This window comes from Ylistrum balloti, unplaced genomic scaffold (assembly GCF_031769215.1).
Source record: "Ylistrum balloti isolate Yb309-2 unplaced genomic scaffold, AGI_CSIRO_Ybal_v1 Utg370672, whole genome shotgun sequence".
Classification (NCBI taxonomy): Eukaryota; Metazoa; Mollusca; class Bivalvia; order Pectinida; family Pectinidae; genus Ylistrum; species Ylistrum balloti.
This window is the reverse complement of record NW_026782406.1, coordinates 186,523-206,753: the sequence shown is the minus strand read 5'-3', so window position 1 is coordinate 206,753 and position 20,231 is coordinate 186,523. Positions and strand designations below refer to the sequence as shown.

Here is a 20,231-nt window from a genome sequence, read left to right as displayed (position 1 = left end):
TGTACTGCATCAAATATTTCATACAAATGATTTTCTTTATATAAAAATATTACATTCTCTCTGCTTGCTAAATTCTTATTTCACTCTCGTTTTAGTCAATTTTTGGAACCTGCAAACTGAACGGTTGTCCGCAATCTATGTGTGTTAAGTTGGAGAGAGGAGGACATACATGTGTTGTCGATGGAGGTAAGGGATGTATTTAGTTATAAGACGTATAGCATCACTACTGTATTTGCTCTTTGTCAAGGATATACATGTAACGTTTTATTGTTTTGTAATAATGATTCGTTTCATTTTCAAATCTAAATTAAATGTTATGGTAGGATAACTTGACTTTTTTTCCAAATAAAGTTTAATAAAAAAACCAACGGAAATACCAAAAAAACAACCTTTTTTTAAAGACTTCCATTTTACTGAGCGCCAATAAGAAGTAGTTTAAACTATAAATTTTTTATATGCTTTAGTTGTAGCTCAATACAATCTGTATGACGCAACTTTTATCAGAGTTAATGGATCATATTTTGGATTGTATCCAACCAAGGAAAAAGAAACATCAGCCATAACGATGTGTGAGGTATTCAATGGAAGGCTGGCTGTTTTGAACACGCCTATGAAATTGAAGGTTGTGACTGATTCAATACAGCAATATGAAGGTATGAGATATAATCTATATCCCAATTTTATCTAATAGGCGCTAAAGCAGACCACAGATTTATGGTCTAATATATAAATATGTTGGTCATGTATCTCACCATTAACAAATCTCATGCTCTCTCATAGAAATATGTTTTGTATCAGAAGATTATGAACGCATCGCCCTTTGTTTGAGTAGACAAACACATTTAGGCTAGCGTGTTTTGCCACTTTTTCACAGTGTACAAATTCTAAAACATTCCGAAAGACCACGTGACTTATATTTCTAAAGATGATTCTCCAACCATTGGCAACTGCTTCCGCTTTCACTAATGAAGTATGACAATATTTACCAGTTCTACCTTGTAGTTTTGATTTGTTTTAAACATGTAATATTATCTTGTGATTCAACTAGCAAAGAGTTTCATTCTTTTTCTAGAATATACTTGGTGGGTTGGAGCGTCCAAAAACTCCGACGGGGAAGTGAGATGGTCGACAGGTGAGCTTGCACATCCAATAGACGAGGGTGCAGGAACTAAAACATGCTACACATTAACAATATACGGCAAGCTCAGTGACAAGTTTTGCTACAAAAAACACCCGTTCATATGCGAAGCCAACAGCGCCAAATGATGTAGAATTTGGTTGCGATAACCCTATGTCTCTGATATTGCACATTCGTATTCATTACATGGATTTGCACATTTTGTTTCGTGCTTGTAAGTGATGAAAATCGTGATATGTCCACACCGTCATTGTCATATCTGTAAAGTTTCCGTTTGTCTTTCACTCCGTCTATTAGCAAACAACGTTCATCTATGCATATAGAAACAACCAGAAAATACCAATTGGTCAACAAAATGATAATCCAAACTAAAATTTAATTAAACTAGGGCTAAAATATGAGCAAGAGAAATATTAACACGGCGACAACCCCTGGATAGAGCAATAATAATTAAAGACACGTGGGCTTTAACGGTCATCTATATCTATTATAGAGGTCAACTGGGCCTTTATTTCACAGCAGACAAAGGAAACTTTGTTGGTTCATAAAGTTAATTTCTGCAAACTTATCCTATTCCTCATACATATGTCCTATGGCCTCTTGCTGTTTTGAGAGAAGAAATTTTAATTTCCCGACACAATGGGCCCCCGTGACCTTCAAAGTTCTGATCCATGTGACATTGAAAGTGGATCAAATTAATTCATTTAAACAAATTTGATAGCCATTCATTGTAGCTTGTTACGGGCCCGATATCAGTGCTCTTGGACTTTTGGTAACTGAGAAGAAGTCGTTGAAAGATTTTAGCAAATTTGCTAGTCTTTTATCCTAGTATGCTACGGGCCAAAAATTAGCATTCTGTTATGTGGAAAGTTCACGCACGGCGGATGGCTCACGACAAAGGACGAAACACGAAGATTGTAAGTCATACTGACAGCCTTTTAGTATATTGGACGAGCAATAGTGGATACTTAATACACTGCGGCGTCCAGATGGTCACAGATGGCGTCTGTGTACAATGAATCTGTTTCCACACAAACATAACACCTACATCTTCATTTTATAAAACATGAATATATCATTTGTAAATATTGACGTAGGGCATATGCTGTTTCTTTCTATTTTTCTAAAAATACATCACGTTCAGGAAAGTGACGTTTTCTGAGATAGTATGTATTAGTTTGTCGTTGTAGATGTAATCTGTTGCTTGTTATCATGTATAATCTGTTATATAAAGCAAACGTTCGTCAGAACCGAAGAAGCTGTGACGTAATGTGAAAATGGAATAATCTATCTTACCTAAATAAGCCCGAAGTGGTACGGACTTAGTGTATGAAAAAGAAGAGTTCGTCATACTCTAGAAGGAGAATCTGACTGCTAGCAGTATATGCTAAACAGGTGAATAAGCAATGATTGAAAAAATCGTTGTAGAAAAACTGAATTTTGAACAGTGCCCAGTTAGAACTATGTTGTGTAGACAGCATCGTCGTTGTTACACAGGAGCCGTGCGCAGGGCACTCATAGGTAGTCACTGCGTAGCAAGCACGCTTTGTAATTAATAGGCAATATACATATCTACATACAGTAGCGTTTCTGCATTTATTACAGTAATCCGAAATAATGCGATCACAGTTTTGTATGCAGTCTACAGTATTTAAGTAAATTTCACGTAAGAAAATCTTGTGTGATTATCATAAAATTATCATTTTACCCAGAAATCTTAACGAAAGACGATCTAAGAGCATGACTTTGTCCCACGTAATCGATGACTGATCGACAGCTGGTCAAGCCTTGGTCTACTACGGTTTTCCCGAAAAGGAGATCGTAGCGCTGTTTTTTCGACCTTAAACGCACAGAGGGCGTAGAAAGGAAAGAGCGTGAAAAGTTGAGGAAAGGACGCACTGGATGAGGGACAATCGACGTTAAGGCGGGGATGAGCGATGTTCAGTCTTCTCTACCGATAACTGATAGCGCACATTGTCTTGCTGCTCGATCCGTGCGATCTATTTTCCCTCTTTTGCAATCAAGTCTCGCTCCGCGCGACCTGTCCCAGACCTTCCCCGGACCAGTTCTCTACCTACATTTTCCATGGACAAGACTGGATACAGATAAGAGGATTAAAGTGCGATTTACGTGTTTTTAAGCTGCAACGATAAAGGTCGACCTCGCTAAAGTTGCGACCTACCTGCGCCTGATTCGATTAAGCCACGCCTACTGAAAACCATATCAATTGGGCGAAAGTCAATCAGTCATCATAAGCGCTCAGCTTTCGCCCACGACACATAACACCGTTCTCTACGACCTTACACGCTGCAGCTGTGCTAGGGCAGGTAATAACTTCATGTTTGTACTCGTCAACTTGACACACCAGAAGAACGAAGGTGGCTACGGTATGGCGCTGCAGTCGTAGGACAGGTTTGGGTAGTCTTTGCCGCTTGCAAGGTGTAGACATCTCCGGAAACATACGTAGATACGGCCGGTAGATAACTTTGTCTTCCAGCCTCAGTTCTTTCATGAGGGAGGTGTGCTGACTATGATGTGCCTTCCTAGCCAGCAACCAAATTATTCTTCATGACATACTTCTTTCTCCCTATCTTCAGCATAGTTAGTATTATCAGAGGGTTGCTGCAGTTTCAGGGCATGGTGCTGTAAAAACATAATGCAAAGTGATTGGGTACATGTTGTCCCTTCGAAGGCTGGTGAAAAACTGATGACCGGCCACCAATCGCCGGGCATTTTGATACGGTTGTAGAGTTTGAGAGTAAATCCAGGTAACCACGACAAATTTGCGCGTAACTTGGACGAGAATCTGTTGAGAAAAATCAAGATCGTGGCTAGAACGTTTTTGATCCCATCTACATCGTACTGGTCGAGAGTACGTTACAATTCGTACGTAGCTAGATCGGCTGAGATCGAGTCTTGATCGGCCGAACTTGCACGCTTGCGAGGATAGATTGCCGAGAGATCGACACTATGTCGCAGAACAGAACGAGCCTTGGTCGTGTTCTGATCACGTCGAATCGAGTGGATAGACGTTTGTAGAGCGTCTATAGAGCGTATAGAACACAGGTAGGACAAAGGTAGGACACATGTAGGACACAGGTAGGACAAAGGTAGTACACAGGTAGGACACATGTAGGTCACAGGTAGACACAGGTAGACACAGGTAGGACACAGGTAGGACAAAGCGGATAAAGATTACAATGGGGGTAGGTCGCAAGGTGGCGACTACGGGAAAACAGAACTGTAATCATAGTCACGTGTGGCCGCTTGCGATTTCTGAATTATTAAAAGTTCATATGCAAGTTAATCTAATTATTCAAAATTGTAACATTGGTTTTTGTAAGTCACATGTTTCATCATAATGTATCTGCTAGAATTAATTTATTACTGACATCTACTGTGAAGAATTGTGTATTGACCAGTGGCCAGAGATATTCTGTCGTTGCTGATCTACTACATATGTTCATGTATTGTTTCGATCCCTTGTCTGAAAGTCAGTGTAACCTTATCTTGTTGTAAAAAGCCGAATTTATTGTCATTTATGTGCGTAAGACCATGTCAATAACTCGTGTATTATTCAATACTTATTTGCATGTTAACTAATGTATAATATTACTTTATCAGTTAATTAACATGGCTAGTATAAATACGACCACCTTTCTAGCCAGTATGTCTCGGTTTCTTGAAGGCATGTGAGTGTTCCATCTCTCCATAGCCTACATCTCAATAAACCTTTAACACCCGAGCAGCGTTTGGACTTCTTCATCTCCACTTATCACCACACGAAACAAAATTCATTTTATTTTTCCAGATCGTACTCGGTGACCCCATAACGCAGACATTGATAGGATTTTTCGGAATATTAGTGATAATGACAGTTGGGAATACATACCTCATCGTTCTGTTACAATAGAACCGAATGACAAACCTTGGTTAACTAATATTATCATGCTAGAAAAAAGACAACGAAATTATATATATACATAAAAGTGCTGCTGATTCGTGCTCTGCTACTCATTGGGAAAATTATAGATTGGTAGTTAGAAACGAAACTGTTCAATTACAGAAACAAAAAGATAACTCTCGAAATCTGACTATTCTTAGAATAACATTTGTTTATCTTCTGTTAAGTGCTGGAAAATACCAAATTCTGTGTTTTAAAGATGACAATACTCAAGCAGCGTCCCCTTCTAAACGATAATTGCTTTATGTTTCAATATTCTTTAGATAAAGCAGAATTTCTGAATACTTCCTATTCTTCTATCTCTACATCATCAACCGTTCTTGACCTTTTCCCTCCTCCTCATTTTTCCTTTCCTAATTGATACCGTTATGTTCCACCAACAGGATATTTAAGATAAAGTTTCTACTTTAAACAGGAAAAAGGCCGCTTGTCTTGAAGGATTTGTCCAAAACATTGTAAAAAGTACTAACACTCTATCACGCCACCTCTTACCTTCCTTTATAACAAAGCTGTGGGAATTGGCTCTATCCCATTGTCTTGGTAGGCTGCAAACATCAATACTTTTTACGCTTTTTACATAGGCAATTGTGAAAAAATATGTCTCTAACTACTGTTCCATTTAAGTACCTCCCGCTTTAGCAAATTAACAGAAAAAAGTAGCCTTCATTTCAAAGAATTTGTCAAGTTTTATTTCAGGAGATTCATGATTGGATCAACTTCTATCGATATACATGTATGTATCATACTATTATGGATTCCCTTTATAAAGGACAAGGCCGATCTCTATTTTGTGTCAAAACCTTCGATACACTGTTGCATATATGAATATAAGATATATATAAAAATATATAATTTAGAATAATGTGATATCAAAGGAAACTTGCTGATAGACTATTGCATATATGAATATAAATTATATATCATCAAAGGTGTTTATTATAATACTGTGTTATTAAAGGAAACTTGCAGAGTTCGTTTACAAATGATACATTTGTCAGGTAAAACACAGTCTGTTTAACCGATGACATTTTATAAATCAATAAAAGCTGAAATTCTGTTTTTATTTCTATCATATACTTATGTAATAGCCGATACTGTGAGTACTGATTAAGTTGTTTGCCGTGTTCAACAGGGATCGGTTTTAGGTCCGTTATTATATCTTTTATATATTCAAGATATAGCAGATACTTCGAGAAGTGAGATAATTTTTTCTAATGATACATATTTCATTGAAATATGTGAAAATGTTGATATAGCTAAAATAGTTTAGGAAAACCCTTCAAATATTAGTGTCTGGGGATATCAAATTTAACCCTTCGAAACATTTATCCATGATATTCACTAGGAAAGGAAACATTCATCCCGATATTTTGTATTAACAGCAGCCAAGTTTAAAACCTCACTACAAATGAAAACTGTAAGGTAATATCTTTTCTGAATAGACTTATCATGTAATTTATATACATATGAGAGCATTTAAAAGGCTAAATGTATTAAAACAACTAAAAACGAATTTCAGGAAATATCCCTTTACAAATTTATATAACGTAGGATATACCTTTATGAAGCAATTTCAATAAATTAAATAAAGGGGTTTTTGGGAATCTCTTTCTGATAAACGTAAGAACAACAATTTCATATTGATATTTTACATTCATCATAAAAAATCTCCAAAGCTGAAAACGCCTTGTATGTATCATACTGAAAATGAAAATTATCTACTAAGGACGACTAGATATATTTCAATAATCAAGTGTATAGAAGGGCAAGTTGCTGTTTTACATGAGCACAACTTTGATCCATCACGTGTTAACTCTCTAATACAATTCGATGATACTTAACATGATCACAAAAATCTAAACATACTACTTTATGGATGTCATGACTGTGATGAGAAATTAATCAAATCGATAACAGTGTATATCAATCGGATTTGTTTAAAGATAACTATATTTGGTCTGGTGGGGATATTGATATCTACACTTTGTATTGCCTTTGTGTTCAATGACTGTATCTTAGCGAAGTTGTAAGGAGCTTTTTATGGGTTTTTCCTGTCCTGATCACCTAATTTAAATAACAATACTCTCGATGGAAATTAAAAATGGAAATAAACATGGCTGTATATACTTTTTATCTCGCTTTTGCCTCTAAATAATTCATGGGACGATACATGTGAGCAGCAGAGAGCGAAGTAGGTGACATAGTTTCTGATAGAAAGACTCGCTGCGTAAATACAGACACAATAATTACACGGATCTGATTCATTTTAAATGTTACTTTACATTAAATGAGTATTCGTTTTTCTACAACTGACAATTCTTTGTTTCATTGTCGGAATGGTCACAACTAATACTACTCTCTTTTGAACGCTAGGTCAAACGGAGATGTAGGTTCCATTTAAGAGAGAGAAAACTATTCTATGACTTTGCATTATGCACTATATTTCTTCATGCACTAATACAAAATATGTATGATTTTTAGACAAAAGTGGGAACATCTCTTTGACTATATCATGTTCAAGATATTTTGACAAAAAAGGATGCCAACCTTCTGTTCTTATATTACTTATGTTACATATAATAATAAGCTTACTTTTGTCTTACTGTTTTTGTTCAATAGACGACTACTGTCTTCCAATTCGCTACATTTTGTATCAGATGATGATTCTGCGTAGCTATGCTTACAATGGTATATATTGGTATATAATGGAGATTCAACATTTTTAATATCTTTGCCAAAGCTTTTTTGCACATTACATTAAAACTTATGATGTGAGATTGCAATATAGATAAATTCTGAACTTCTTCATGCTTATATGTCTGCATTGCATTACTTAATTATTTAACAACAATCCCAACCGTATTGGTAAAAACTTTGATACGGTTAACTTATCTACGTAGAAATCTTTCTCCACTGCTGAAGGTTCTGATGGAATGGAGACATCAATGATGTAAGTTCTGTTTCTGTTCAAAAAATATAAAATCCTGGAAAAAAAAGAGGAAAAATCTTCTACGTCATAAACGTTATCAAATGCAGTAATAAAAAATACAATTTTGTGGTTTAAATGGTATTTTATTTCGATTATTGTATATTCATTTATTGCGTTCACATATCTAGAAAGAAAATATGAAAACGTTTACATACTATTGGGGATGTTTAAGGTGAGATGTGCTACTTGATTTGTTATCGATATACACTCTTATTTTAATGTTCAGTTTTTACTGCTGTGTTTTAAAATTTGTGCAAAAGATATACAAGTGAATATTATCTTTTAACAATTTAGAGTTAGATATAGCAGAGTCAAACAATGAATTAAACTGTAATATACAGCAAATTCGTTCTTAAGTGCATGTGTATATCTTAGTATACGTGTATGTTCTGAACCGTGACCCTATTCAAATGAACTAAAACGTCGCATGCAAGTTACAGTAAGCCTCGGGGACTTGAAATTAAACAGCAGTGTCTACTATCTGCTATTTTAATATGTACCAAAGATACATAGGTAGATAAGACCTTTTAATAATTTAGAGTAAGATGCAGTAGAGTCCAGCAATGAGTCAATGTGCATCATACAGCTGTTTCATCAGTTTCAAAATCTCAACCACGTTACCTCCCTTCGTACACTAATACAAGTATTTTGAATGGATATATCTATTCATTTGTACTTCTAAGTTTAGAGCATTAGATATAAACATGAAGCGTAAACAACACATTGGCTTTACTACCAGACATGGTGACAGAGTTATGAGGACGAGTGTATCGAATCTCGTCCCAAATACGAGCTGATAACGTTATAGTTTTACATATTTATTTCTTTGCTTGATGAAAATGGAATGTCAGTATAGTAGTATTACCACTGGTGTTCTAGCTCACCATTCTACATATATATATTCACTGAAATTTAATATTTTATTCTACTTCATGGCCTGGTAATAATTTTATCATCATTTGAAGTGGTTGTATCCTTAATAATCTTTATCTATTTGATTTATCAAGAGAATACCAGAGGATGGTGTAAGTACGTAGTATACATTGTTTAAATATTGCAGATAAAATGATGTTAAGATTTTGCAGAAGATTTCGCAGAAGCATTAAAGGTGATGCTTAATAATGAAGAAGAGTCAGGTCATATGTGCTTGTGGTTACCTAAAATAGTTGACCTTAAAAGGTTTGTATTATCTGCGTTTTGGATAATATGTTGATTAAATATACTATTCACAGAAAGAAGACCCAAGTCCAAATTAGTATATGTATTCAAATCCAAGATAAATAATCGTTTTGTTATGCAACGTCCATTTTAGTTTGAAATTAGGTCATTCATATCAAAAATACTACTGAAGACCGGATTTTTAAAATATATATATATATATATTAAATAACTCTTTTGTACAAAATAAGTTATGATTTTTCATGAAAAAATTAAATCTAATGAAATCTTTCCGAAATCTGTCTGTCTTAAATTACGTGTCTTGCATCCATGGATTAAGATGTGCCATTTGGCACATAACGCTGCTGCAATTATAATCATACAGCAAATTCTATGTAACAATTGAAGTTAATGTGCATAATTGTTATTATCATTATAACTGATGTATGTAGCACAGGAGAAATATTGTCTTTTTGTATTAAAAGATCATCTTTATTTTACACTTTTATCTCACCACTGAACACATGTTTCTTTCAAAAGACAGTGAAGTTTTACTCTAAATTCAAATGATTTGGTTATCAATTTGATAGTTTAGATACAGCCTAACGTATAACCTATCTTGACGACCACCTTTATAGAAATTCACCTGTCCATAAAGGCCTATATGTAATGCATAGTAACTGAACCTCTGTGTAAAGGCCACCTGTGTATAACTGCCATTTTCCTCTGCTCTCTTCAGTGATCTTCATAGACGGATTTGACTATATATCAACATCATTTCACTAAGATGAAATGAGTCGGTAATTTCGCATTAATGCTATATATAAGTTAACACACAATAATCTGAGTTAGATTAAATTCAGTAAAAACTAAATTAATGTTACCACTACAGAAATATTAATACATTCTCAGTTTGTCATTTGCTTTATCTACGCCATTTATCTTTAAATTCTTTGTAAAACTCATCATAAGGTTAAAATCTGTATGAAGTAAAATCTTACTATGAGGAACACGGCTCCCAGCATGACTGCTTTCAACTTCACATCCAAATCCATCGGAACTGAAGATGATTCACGTGATATTTCATACATATTAAAGAAGTATTTTAATTTCACTGACATTTTGTATTCGTTGACTACTGAACAGATATTAACCCTTACAAAATACCTTATTTTTAATCTCTTTCTTTAATGAATATTTTATTTAAGTCATGTTGGTAATGTTATTCAAAGTTGTTGAACTTGATGTTAAAGATCAGATATAATTATTTTGTATGTGTCCCAGAGAATGGGTTACATGCGGGGTTCTCGAAAGATTTTTTTTTAAAATCAGTTTTTAAAAGCAATTAATTACAGTCAACTTTTTCCCGATAATCTAAATTTTGTTTCAGTATTTTGTTAAAATCAGATTAAATCAGACCAAGTTCATGACATCCAAACTAAATCAAGTATGTATCACCAATTTATGGTAAGGCAAAGTAAAAAACTTACAATTTATTCCAAAATTATCCACATCTGTATAGAGTTCTTTCGTAAAGCCGCCCCACTTCTTATTTATCTTTCCAACTTCTTCCGTCCAGTCTTTAGACCACACCTGTGTGTAGGATAACGCGTAGAAATATAGTTTTATATATCTTATATGGTTGTTGTCATCCTTAACAATGATCTAAGGAAATAAAAAGTTGATGGTCATCGGAAGGAGGCCGCGCCATGACATAAGCACACCGATCCTTTAGACCAGGTGAGCTCAAACAAATTGAAAGTACAACCTTATAACAAGCTTTTATATGACCGTCGTACAGTACCTGATATGGAACTATGGCATTTATCATTTTATCAACCTTCTAATGCATTCAATCAGATTCCATAACACCGTTATAAATTAAGATTAGATTATCTTTGATCACCACACCTTCTCAAATTGACATCATATATTCATCTAGCAGGCGCCTCTTTCTTAATCAAACACTCGTATACAATAGTTTTACTATAGGAGTAATGGATCGAGCGACATAGACCAGGCACTATTCCAGTTGTTTATAAAGAGAAAAAATACAAGTAAAATGCTGATTACCTTGTTGACACTATCTTATGCTATGACATTTATTCTTATTTGACCTTTACACTTAAAGCAATACTTACAACGAACTCCTGGTCCCAACAACAGCCATTCATCACGCAACAAGGCCCTTTAATATTGAACACCAAGTCCCGATTGGCGTCTCTGATGCTGTAATGTGGAGTCCAAAAACTACGCCTGAAGCACAAACAAAATGAAAGATTGTGAACAGGATATAGGTATCAAAGAAAATACCTATAAGACCACAGACTCTTCATTCAAACCCATTCGATGAAACATATGAAGAACAGGAGAGTTAAACGGACAGTAATACAAGAATTAGATAAAATGTTCTGGAAGAGTAAGCGTCTACTGCTTCATCGACGACACCCGCCATGAAGATCATTGTCAATTGAAGTTAGTACCACGATATTCCTTAAAGAGAACATAGTTAAAGTTGGTTTGTTGGTTACAGTTTCAACGTCCACTCACACCTATTCTGTAAGTGTTTAAAGAGACTTAGGCACGGGTAGTTTACACATTGGTTAGATGTGACGTGTGGCTTTTGTACGAATAAGTCATAAATCAATGCTTTCTTATATGTAGTGCATATAAAACAACACTTAAAGCCTTCTAAGACCTGTCAGTCCATACTTTCAAATAACACAATTTGATGAAAGGTATGGTTTTATTTTCTCCATAGTAATCTCATTGGAAAATATTACATTTCTTTGTGCGATGTGAAGCTGGGCGTGTTTGTTTGTTGTTTCCGTTGTTATATAGTTTGCTCTAATTTGAGAACGTGACATTACCTTTTTAGATTGAGCAAGATTTATATGGCTTGTGTCAACGATGAAGCAAATGACGCTTACTCTTACGGAACATCTGGTCTTGTTCTCCTTGTACTTTTTCAAGCGTCTCCGTCTTTCTTTTGTTCATATTTTGTCCTTGTTGCATCGCGTTTTCTTGGGTTTTTTTTACTGATACATTACAAAAAGTAATTAATCGTTTTTTAAAAAACGTTACATTGTTTGGCTATTTTTTTAATGATACTGTTCCTACAAAATCTGTAAAAGACTTCTATATGGTACGTACTCCTGACGGACATATCCAACAACGGTCCCCACTGGGGCCTCGACTGCTATCTCATGGGCCCAAGCGTCAAAGTTAGCCAGCCAGCAGAATCCGACACAGCACTTAAAATCCCGAACACACTTAATGATCTCCTACCAACATACATAAAGGCATGCGTTGAAACAAACGGAAGTAGAAAAAATGAAGAAAAGTAATGAACTTGTTGATTGAAACAACGAAATCTTTCATAACAGCAATTACATTTCATATAAACAGATTAGAGGACAAATGTACATGGAAATCATGATATAAAGCCACAGACGGTCTTCGAGTGTTTTTCTTGATTCCACATAAATTTAATAATAAAAAAGAAATTCATTTATTTATTCGTTTCCGACTATTAACAGTCTTACTCCTTGGCATTGCCAAGAAACTTTCATCTTCATATGTATTTCCTGAGGGATTGGTCAACTTACTGGATAGGGGAAAGAAATCACACATCCCTTTCCCGCTTGTATCTATGACCTTCACTCATGAGATACCACCTATTTGCATATGTCAACGAATTGTTTACCTTGCTGTGCAGACGTGTAACCTACCAACCTGCCCAGTATTGTCTGTGATATGGAGAGAAAATCCACGGTTCGACCCACAGCATTGACGCTCACACATGCCAGACTCTGTCAATATGATATCAAGAAATATGAAGAAGACAGTATTAGGTGTTCAATGTTAAAGAAGTAGGCTAATATTTTATGGGGCCTGATACGCTATAAATTCATGTTCTTATAGCTTTTTCAAGTATGGAATAAAACTGAGAAAAACAACATTACAGTGAAGAATGTAAGCTTTTATTATTTCCAATTTATGATTTTGTTCTCATGAATTTGGAAATGTCAAATATTAATCAAAGATAATAACCACATTTACAGTAAATGGTTAGCAATTTCGATCCAAATGTTCTGTTTAAATGTACGGAACATGTTACATTATTATCACGTAAGTGACGAAGAAACGACAAGACTGCTGTCTTACCGTTTACATTTGCCATCTTGAATAACATATTCCTAAGTAAGAACCTCATAACCATCATATCATTCCATTTTGCAAAATACCATCCAAGTCTAGGTGTATCAGATAACCATTCCAAGAGACAAGGCAATCTTACACTGGTGAGAAGCGTAGATATACCTGTTTAAGGTAAGACGATCTCACACTGGTGAGAAGCGTGGTTATATACCTGTTTGGGGTAAAACAAGGCAATCTCACACTGGTGAGAAGCGTGGTTATATACCTGTTTAGAGTAAAACAAGGCAATCTCACACTGGTGAGAAGCGTGGTTATATACCTGTTTAGAGTAAAACAAGGCAATCTCACACTGGTGAGAAGCGTGGTTATATACCTGTTTGGGGTAAAACAAGGCAATCTCACACTGGTGAGAAGCGTGGATATATACCTGTTTGGGGTTAAACAAGAAAATATCACACTGGCGAAAAGCGAGGATATACCTGTCTTGGGATGTGTTTTTAAAAATACATCTACTCACCCTCCGCTGCAAAATATACTTGTTGTCCTTGGCTATTTAGAATTTTGTATTTGTTAGCAGCCTCCCAACCTGTGAAAACTGCAAAATTAAAAGGTACAAGACTAATGCTGTCATACGTCTGGTGTATTTGAATTTCTTTTAAGTTTCGTTCTATGATTGCCTTGATTTGCACATTCCGTTATTATATAACTTTCTAATACTACATAGACTTTTGATCTACTATCAAATATATTACATTGTTGATAAATCAATCATTAGCGAGGTCCTTAATTTTGTTTCTTGGTGATAATAGCAGTATTCTTCCTAAAGTCCAAGCCGGAGATGTTTTTGCCGCTGACATATTGCAACCTTAACAACATGTCCAGGCCCCACTTGTATAAAACATCTCAACTTGAGATTTCCTCAAGTCGAGATTTTCCTCAGCTAATATCTCCTTGAAAATATCTTGTATGAAAATTCCTCAAGGAATTTCAGGACATCCTAGCCGATGACTTCCTCCTGTTCCTTGAGAAAATTTTATACAAACCAATTTTGAGGAGATATCAGCTGAGGAAAATCTCGACTTGAGGAAATCTCAAGTTGAGATGTTTTATACAAATGGGGCCAGGACTGACCAACCTTGTACTGATTTACAACGTAGTGGGCTGGAACTATAAGAGTCAGGTATGTTGTCTAAAGATACAAGGTGTCCGCGTCGGTAATCGAATTGTGACCCATTGATCACAAGCCAATCGTCCGAACACCATACCTCTAATAATGTGTAAAGTTTTTCCTTGTACAAAGAGGATCATATTACACAACATTATTTCTGTATGATTTATACTATGGAATGATTGTTTACTTTTGTTTAAACTTATCAATTTTTTCTAAGCAGTTCGCTACCTCCAAAAAACCAACCTCTACAGCAGTTGAAGAAATGCCCTATTAAAATGATCATCCTTTGTTTTATATCACAACCCCATGTCTATTTTTGTGTAGCAAGTACAGATAAAAGAGCGACACAACCCGTATAATACAATAAATCATAATTCTCTACTATTTACAAACAATTGTTAAGGACTCAACACAAGTCGTTCTTGTCTAGATCTGTGTGACACTATACACTATCAGTAACGGGTATAAAAAGTTTTCATTTTAGGTCGCAGAAAACGAGCTTCATTAATGACACATGAAACGGAAACGAATTTAATATATCTTTTTTATCAAATCATCAATTATTTCAGCGCATATTACAGAAAATATTGCCATCTCGAAACTTGTAAGTTTACGGTTCATTTCCTTACTTATAACTGGTTTCATGAAGGTGATATGACTGTTTCATTCACTATTGAATGCATAACAATACACTTTAACCTGTGTAAGGTAAATGCAATAACAACACCTTCTAGATTCTCCATCTGCTGTTTGACAACGAGACTATCCACGTTGGTGAGGTATTCCAGGCCTGGTGGACATCCGGGTAATGACTGGGGTCGTTTCATCCACTGTATCACAAGTGGTTGACCATGAATGGTGCTGGCAAGGGTGGAAGCAGTTTGTGTGTCATCTCCTGTTGATTATATTTATCATCACATCAGAGGAATAAAAAAGGTTAAAAGACACCTTTCAATTAACGAAAACACAAATAAAAGTTTAGATTAATTATCAACTCAATGTTTAAACCTGGTAACTCAGGTAAACTAATTCCACAGAATATCTATAACAGTTTAAATACAAACAATGGCATTGTATCTATTACACACGTAGTAAATCCTGTAGTGAAGGTTAACTTCATTTTTAGTTTTTGTGTTATCTTGCTGGGTAGTTAGCATTAATGGTTTAGTTTAGAACGTTTGTACCATAAGTATAAGTTATGACATCAATTTAGATTAAATGTAGAATTGATTAAAAGACACAATCGGTAACAGAATCTTCGAATAGATATTAGTCAGATACAGTGGAGTAAAACAATTTATTAATTAAACTCCATCATATAACCGTTTTGTCTTTCTAGTATTCGTCAGCGATTCAGTGAGAACTGAAATGTTTTAATTTGGAAATCAACTGAAGGAAATCAAAAGTGACTTAAATTTATATTCAACAATAATACAAAGAATGTATACTTTCCAAATAATCTTGGTAATTTTTAATGTTGTATGGTTGTATTGCAATAAAATTATTCAATATTTGATATCTAACAATATAACTTTGATAAGTTATATCACCTTTCTAAATCAAGTAATCAAGACAAATATCACGATTTATACCTAAAGTGTTTTCGTTCTAAAACCTGTCAGTGATACTAACTTCGAAAACTCGCGACTGAGGAAAATCCAAAGTGATTAAAAAAACATGTGAAGATACACTAGCACCATAATGTAATAAAGTTTGTAATTTTATGTGTGTGATTTAGACCAATTTACTTTTATACCATCAAGTATATGTGTATATTATGAATCGTGCCTCTATTCTACTGAATGAAAACGTACTCCACACTACACCAGTTCTTCATTTAGATTTCTAATTTTACAAACGATCCTAAACATGACCGCTACTACGGTGTAAACAAATCTAGAGAATTATACGTGTATGATAGACGTTAAAAAGAACTTGCCTGAAATATTTGAATGTGTATTGAAATGACACTTACCATGAATCGGTACTTTAATAACTGTAAAACCCTTCACCTGCCTTGGTTGCTTTGCAGACATGACTGTATTTGCACGAATTGTAAATCTGTGGCGCTCGTCCTGTAAAATTGGTGCCTTATAATCCCATTTGAAACCTTTCAGAAATAGTCACTGTTCTGTCAGAAATCTACTATTCCACAGTATCACCCAGCGTATTTTATATGATAGACGTTATATCCAAGTTCTAGCCGTATAAACACTGCTCTAGGGTATACAATCCTCCATGTAAATAGTGAAGTCACTCAAACATGGTTCTTAATAATCTCCAACTGAATCAAAACGTAGACTGTAGTTTCAATTGTTCAGATATTAAATTGAAGTGGTCCCCCTCTTCTTACATTCTAGATCAGAATGAAATAAATTTCCAAACGGAACCACTTAACTTCCTGGCGAGCAAGTTTATTTCTCACAAACTTCTAAAAAAAAACAAGAACTGTATTTCTACAGGGTTAAACACACTGTATACCTGTTTATCATGTGGCACATCTAAAATTATCCTGCAGTCGTTTGATTGCACCGCTGGTTTTATCGTTCTGGCGCGTTAAACCTTCCTGTTATTTTTATCACCAAATATTTATGTCTTTTTCATTCTCCTGCTATGTTTGTGTAATTACCAAGCTTTATCAGCATTATTCCGACAGTTTTCGTATTCTGTACCTCATTGAATTCTGACTTATCTTTTTAAATGAAGAGTTTTTTCTCGGTTTTTAGTAAAGAATATAGTTTTGTGATAAGCACTTGATTTGTTTACCTTCTAACAGATAACCAGTACTCTACTTAAAATGACAATCAGATGGGAACATTACATGTCAGCATTTTGCAGGAGATATCGTTAAATACGACAAACACTTTGTATAATCTGTAACAGTCTTTGTAGTCCAAGCTCTGTTGTATATTATTATTAGGGAAAAACAAAATAATACCAACATATCAATATAATCAAAATCAAAAACCAAAGTCAAATTTCATCAAACTAGGGCAAAATATGAAACACAAATATAATAAGACCAGGTGTTCCGAAATAGTAAGTGTCTTCTGTTTCATCAACAACACTCCCCATGGAAATCTTGGTCAGTCCAAGAAAGTAATTAAAGTTCTCAAATAAGAACAAGGTATACAATAATTGAACCAACAGACAAACTAACGAGCATCAAACATGTCCAGCTTCATATCACACAATAAATAAAACAATTCTCAATAACATTAATGTGGCGACCATAAAATTTCCTCATAATTTTCTTCAACCTGCATTACTGGAAACATGGATTTACGAATTGGTCTGTCAGTTGACGACTTCTTTCGCAAAAATCGTGATGATGGAACAGGCTCCTGAATATCGAATCAACTACGGCATGTACACCATAGGTTGGAGATGCCGGAATGTTGCTAACCAGAAATGGAAAATTAGAAATAGGAAATTGAAATCATTACGTCTATCATAGAGCTTGATATTTGTTTCGTTATAAGGAAAGATCGAGATAAGCAGCTGATATTGAAGTGTCTGTCGTGTCTTTAAACCATTTTAAGTCAACAATTTAAAGGGAAATAGTTTACTTTGGTTCTATGATTATTTGACCCGGAAATGGCTCGGAAAAGACAAGGGTTTGTATGTTTAAATGTTGGAATGGCCTATTGCATTTAAAAAACGATTTGTTGATGAATTTGTATATTGTGAGTGGGTGTTGTCATTATTTAGAATTTCTAACTTCTTACAGGATTTACATAGTAGATGTCGTCTATAAAGCCGGATACCTTTACCCTGTCGGAACACCTATTCGTCCTCCGGAGTTTCCGTGTAAATATTTCATTTGTCAATATTTTACCCCAGTTTTATTGATTTTGGGTTTGGATTATGATTATGTTGACATGTTGGCAATCTCATGTTGCATTCTGTTATCGCCAAATCTGGATCATTCATGTCTGTTCAACACATCACATGTTTCTTATTGGATTGTAGTGAAACATTTACGTAATTTGCCACAATTATGATCTGTTTGATGTGTAAATTGTTGTTGGTATTATGCGAGAAGCATTAGTGAATAATAAGGTTCATATGAAAATGGCAGTCAATAAAGATCCTAAGAATTTACTATATATTGACATTATAACGACTTGGTGGTTCACAGAATAAAGGACATACACAGAGACAAAAGATATGATATACTAGATTTTATTTCATTCTATACGTGCAAAATATCTTTAAAGTACACCTGCTTTTGAAATCAGCAGAAGGGTCAGTTATTTATCTAAACGTTGTATTTGCATTACTTAGTCAGCTGGAGGTAGGGAAATCTTAGTTATCCGTGTATGTGGTATGCTATTCAGCTGTTCATCTTGTACCCCCACATAGTCTAACCTCTGACAAACAGAGAACTACAGATAGCATGGCCATCCTTCAGCAGGATCAATGTAAGGTATACAGAGTTAAAAGGGTTCAGATGTTCTGTGTTGAAATACTGTATACAGATATGATTAGCTGTCCAGTTATATACAGGATCCATCTTTATTCATCAGCTGTAACAAAAATCTTAACTGAAGGTGGTTTTCACCTGCGTGTCTTTAGGTCAATCATCGTTGAAGTAATTGCGAAACATACTCTTCAGGTCAGTAATTTTATAGTGTAGTCATCGAAACGTCCCAAATAGATTTTCTTACTGGTACTGAGATTTTTTTGATTTTTTTTAAACATTCGCAGCTTCAAATAGGGTTTAAACAAAGGCTATGTTTATTTGTTTGTACTCTTTTTTTATTCTTTTATTTTTCAATTTCAAAATTGTCTAACCCTGCTTCTGTTTAAACTGCACATGCCATTTTCAAATCAAGATGGTCAGAGATTTGAAATACTTGGTTTTGTCATTGTTAAACTCCACACCAATAACACCCAAACTGAACACTATAATACAATAACTCAGAGAGAAAAACACATTCTATGAAGATGGTTAGATTTTAGGGATGTTATATGTTTCAGGGTAGAATTCAAGCGTGAAAATAAATAAATAAAAATATGATAATTACCAATTAATACCAATTAATTGATAGAAGGTACTTAACATTTATCTAAAATTATCAGATATATGTGATTAACAAAATTGGTGCATTACAGGACCATTGCAAGGCCTTAGCATCACTGCCGAGTCCTAGAAGGACGAAACAGCTGTATGATGTAGTATCACTGACGAGTCCTAGAAGGACGAAACAGCTGTATGATGTAGCATCACTGACGAGTCCTAGAAGGACGAAACAGCTGTATGATGTAGCATCACCGCCGAGTCCTAGAAGGACGAAACAGCTGTATGATGTAGCATCACTGACGAGTCCTAGAAGGACGAAACAGCTGTATGATTTAGCATCACTGACGAGTCCTAGAAGGACGAAACAGCTGTATGATTTAGCATCACTGACGAGTCCTAGAAGGACGAAACAGCTGTATGATGTAGCATCACTGACGAGTCATAGAAGGACGAAACAGCTGTAGGATGCAGTTTAATCCATTGTTTTACACTATTGTATCTTAATTTGTATTATATAATGTTATTCACTTTTGTGCAATCATGCAAATTTTTGTAATAGGAAGTAATGAACCAATGAAACAATACTTATCTCTATCAGCAGAGTAATTGTTACAGATGAAGGAA

The 20,231-nt window shown here is 34.9% G+C and overlaps 1 protein-coding gene across 1 annotated transcript; it reads right to left on the bottom strand.

The window, feature by feature from the left end:
- Window positions 1-8,002: 8,002 nt before the first annotated feature.
- LOC132557447 (phospholipid scramblase 2-like) lies at window positions 8,003-16,617 on the bottom strand. The gene is made up of 9 exons (XM_060221932.1): window positions 16,557-16,617; window positions 15,309-15,476; window positions 13,928-14,005; window positions 12,985-13,061; window positions 12,403-12,533; window positions 11,391-11,505; window positions 10,740-10,842; window positions 10,251-10,309; window positions 8,003-8,086 (listed from the first exon to the last, which is right to left on the bottom strand). Exons 1-9 carry the CDS (start codon window positions 16,615-16,617, stop codon window positions 8,045-8,047), a joined length of 834 nt encoding a protein of 277 aa, XP_060077915.1. The 3' UTR covers window positions 8,003-8,044.
- Between the last annotated feature and the right edge of the window lie 3,614 nt (window positions 16,618-20,231).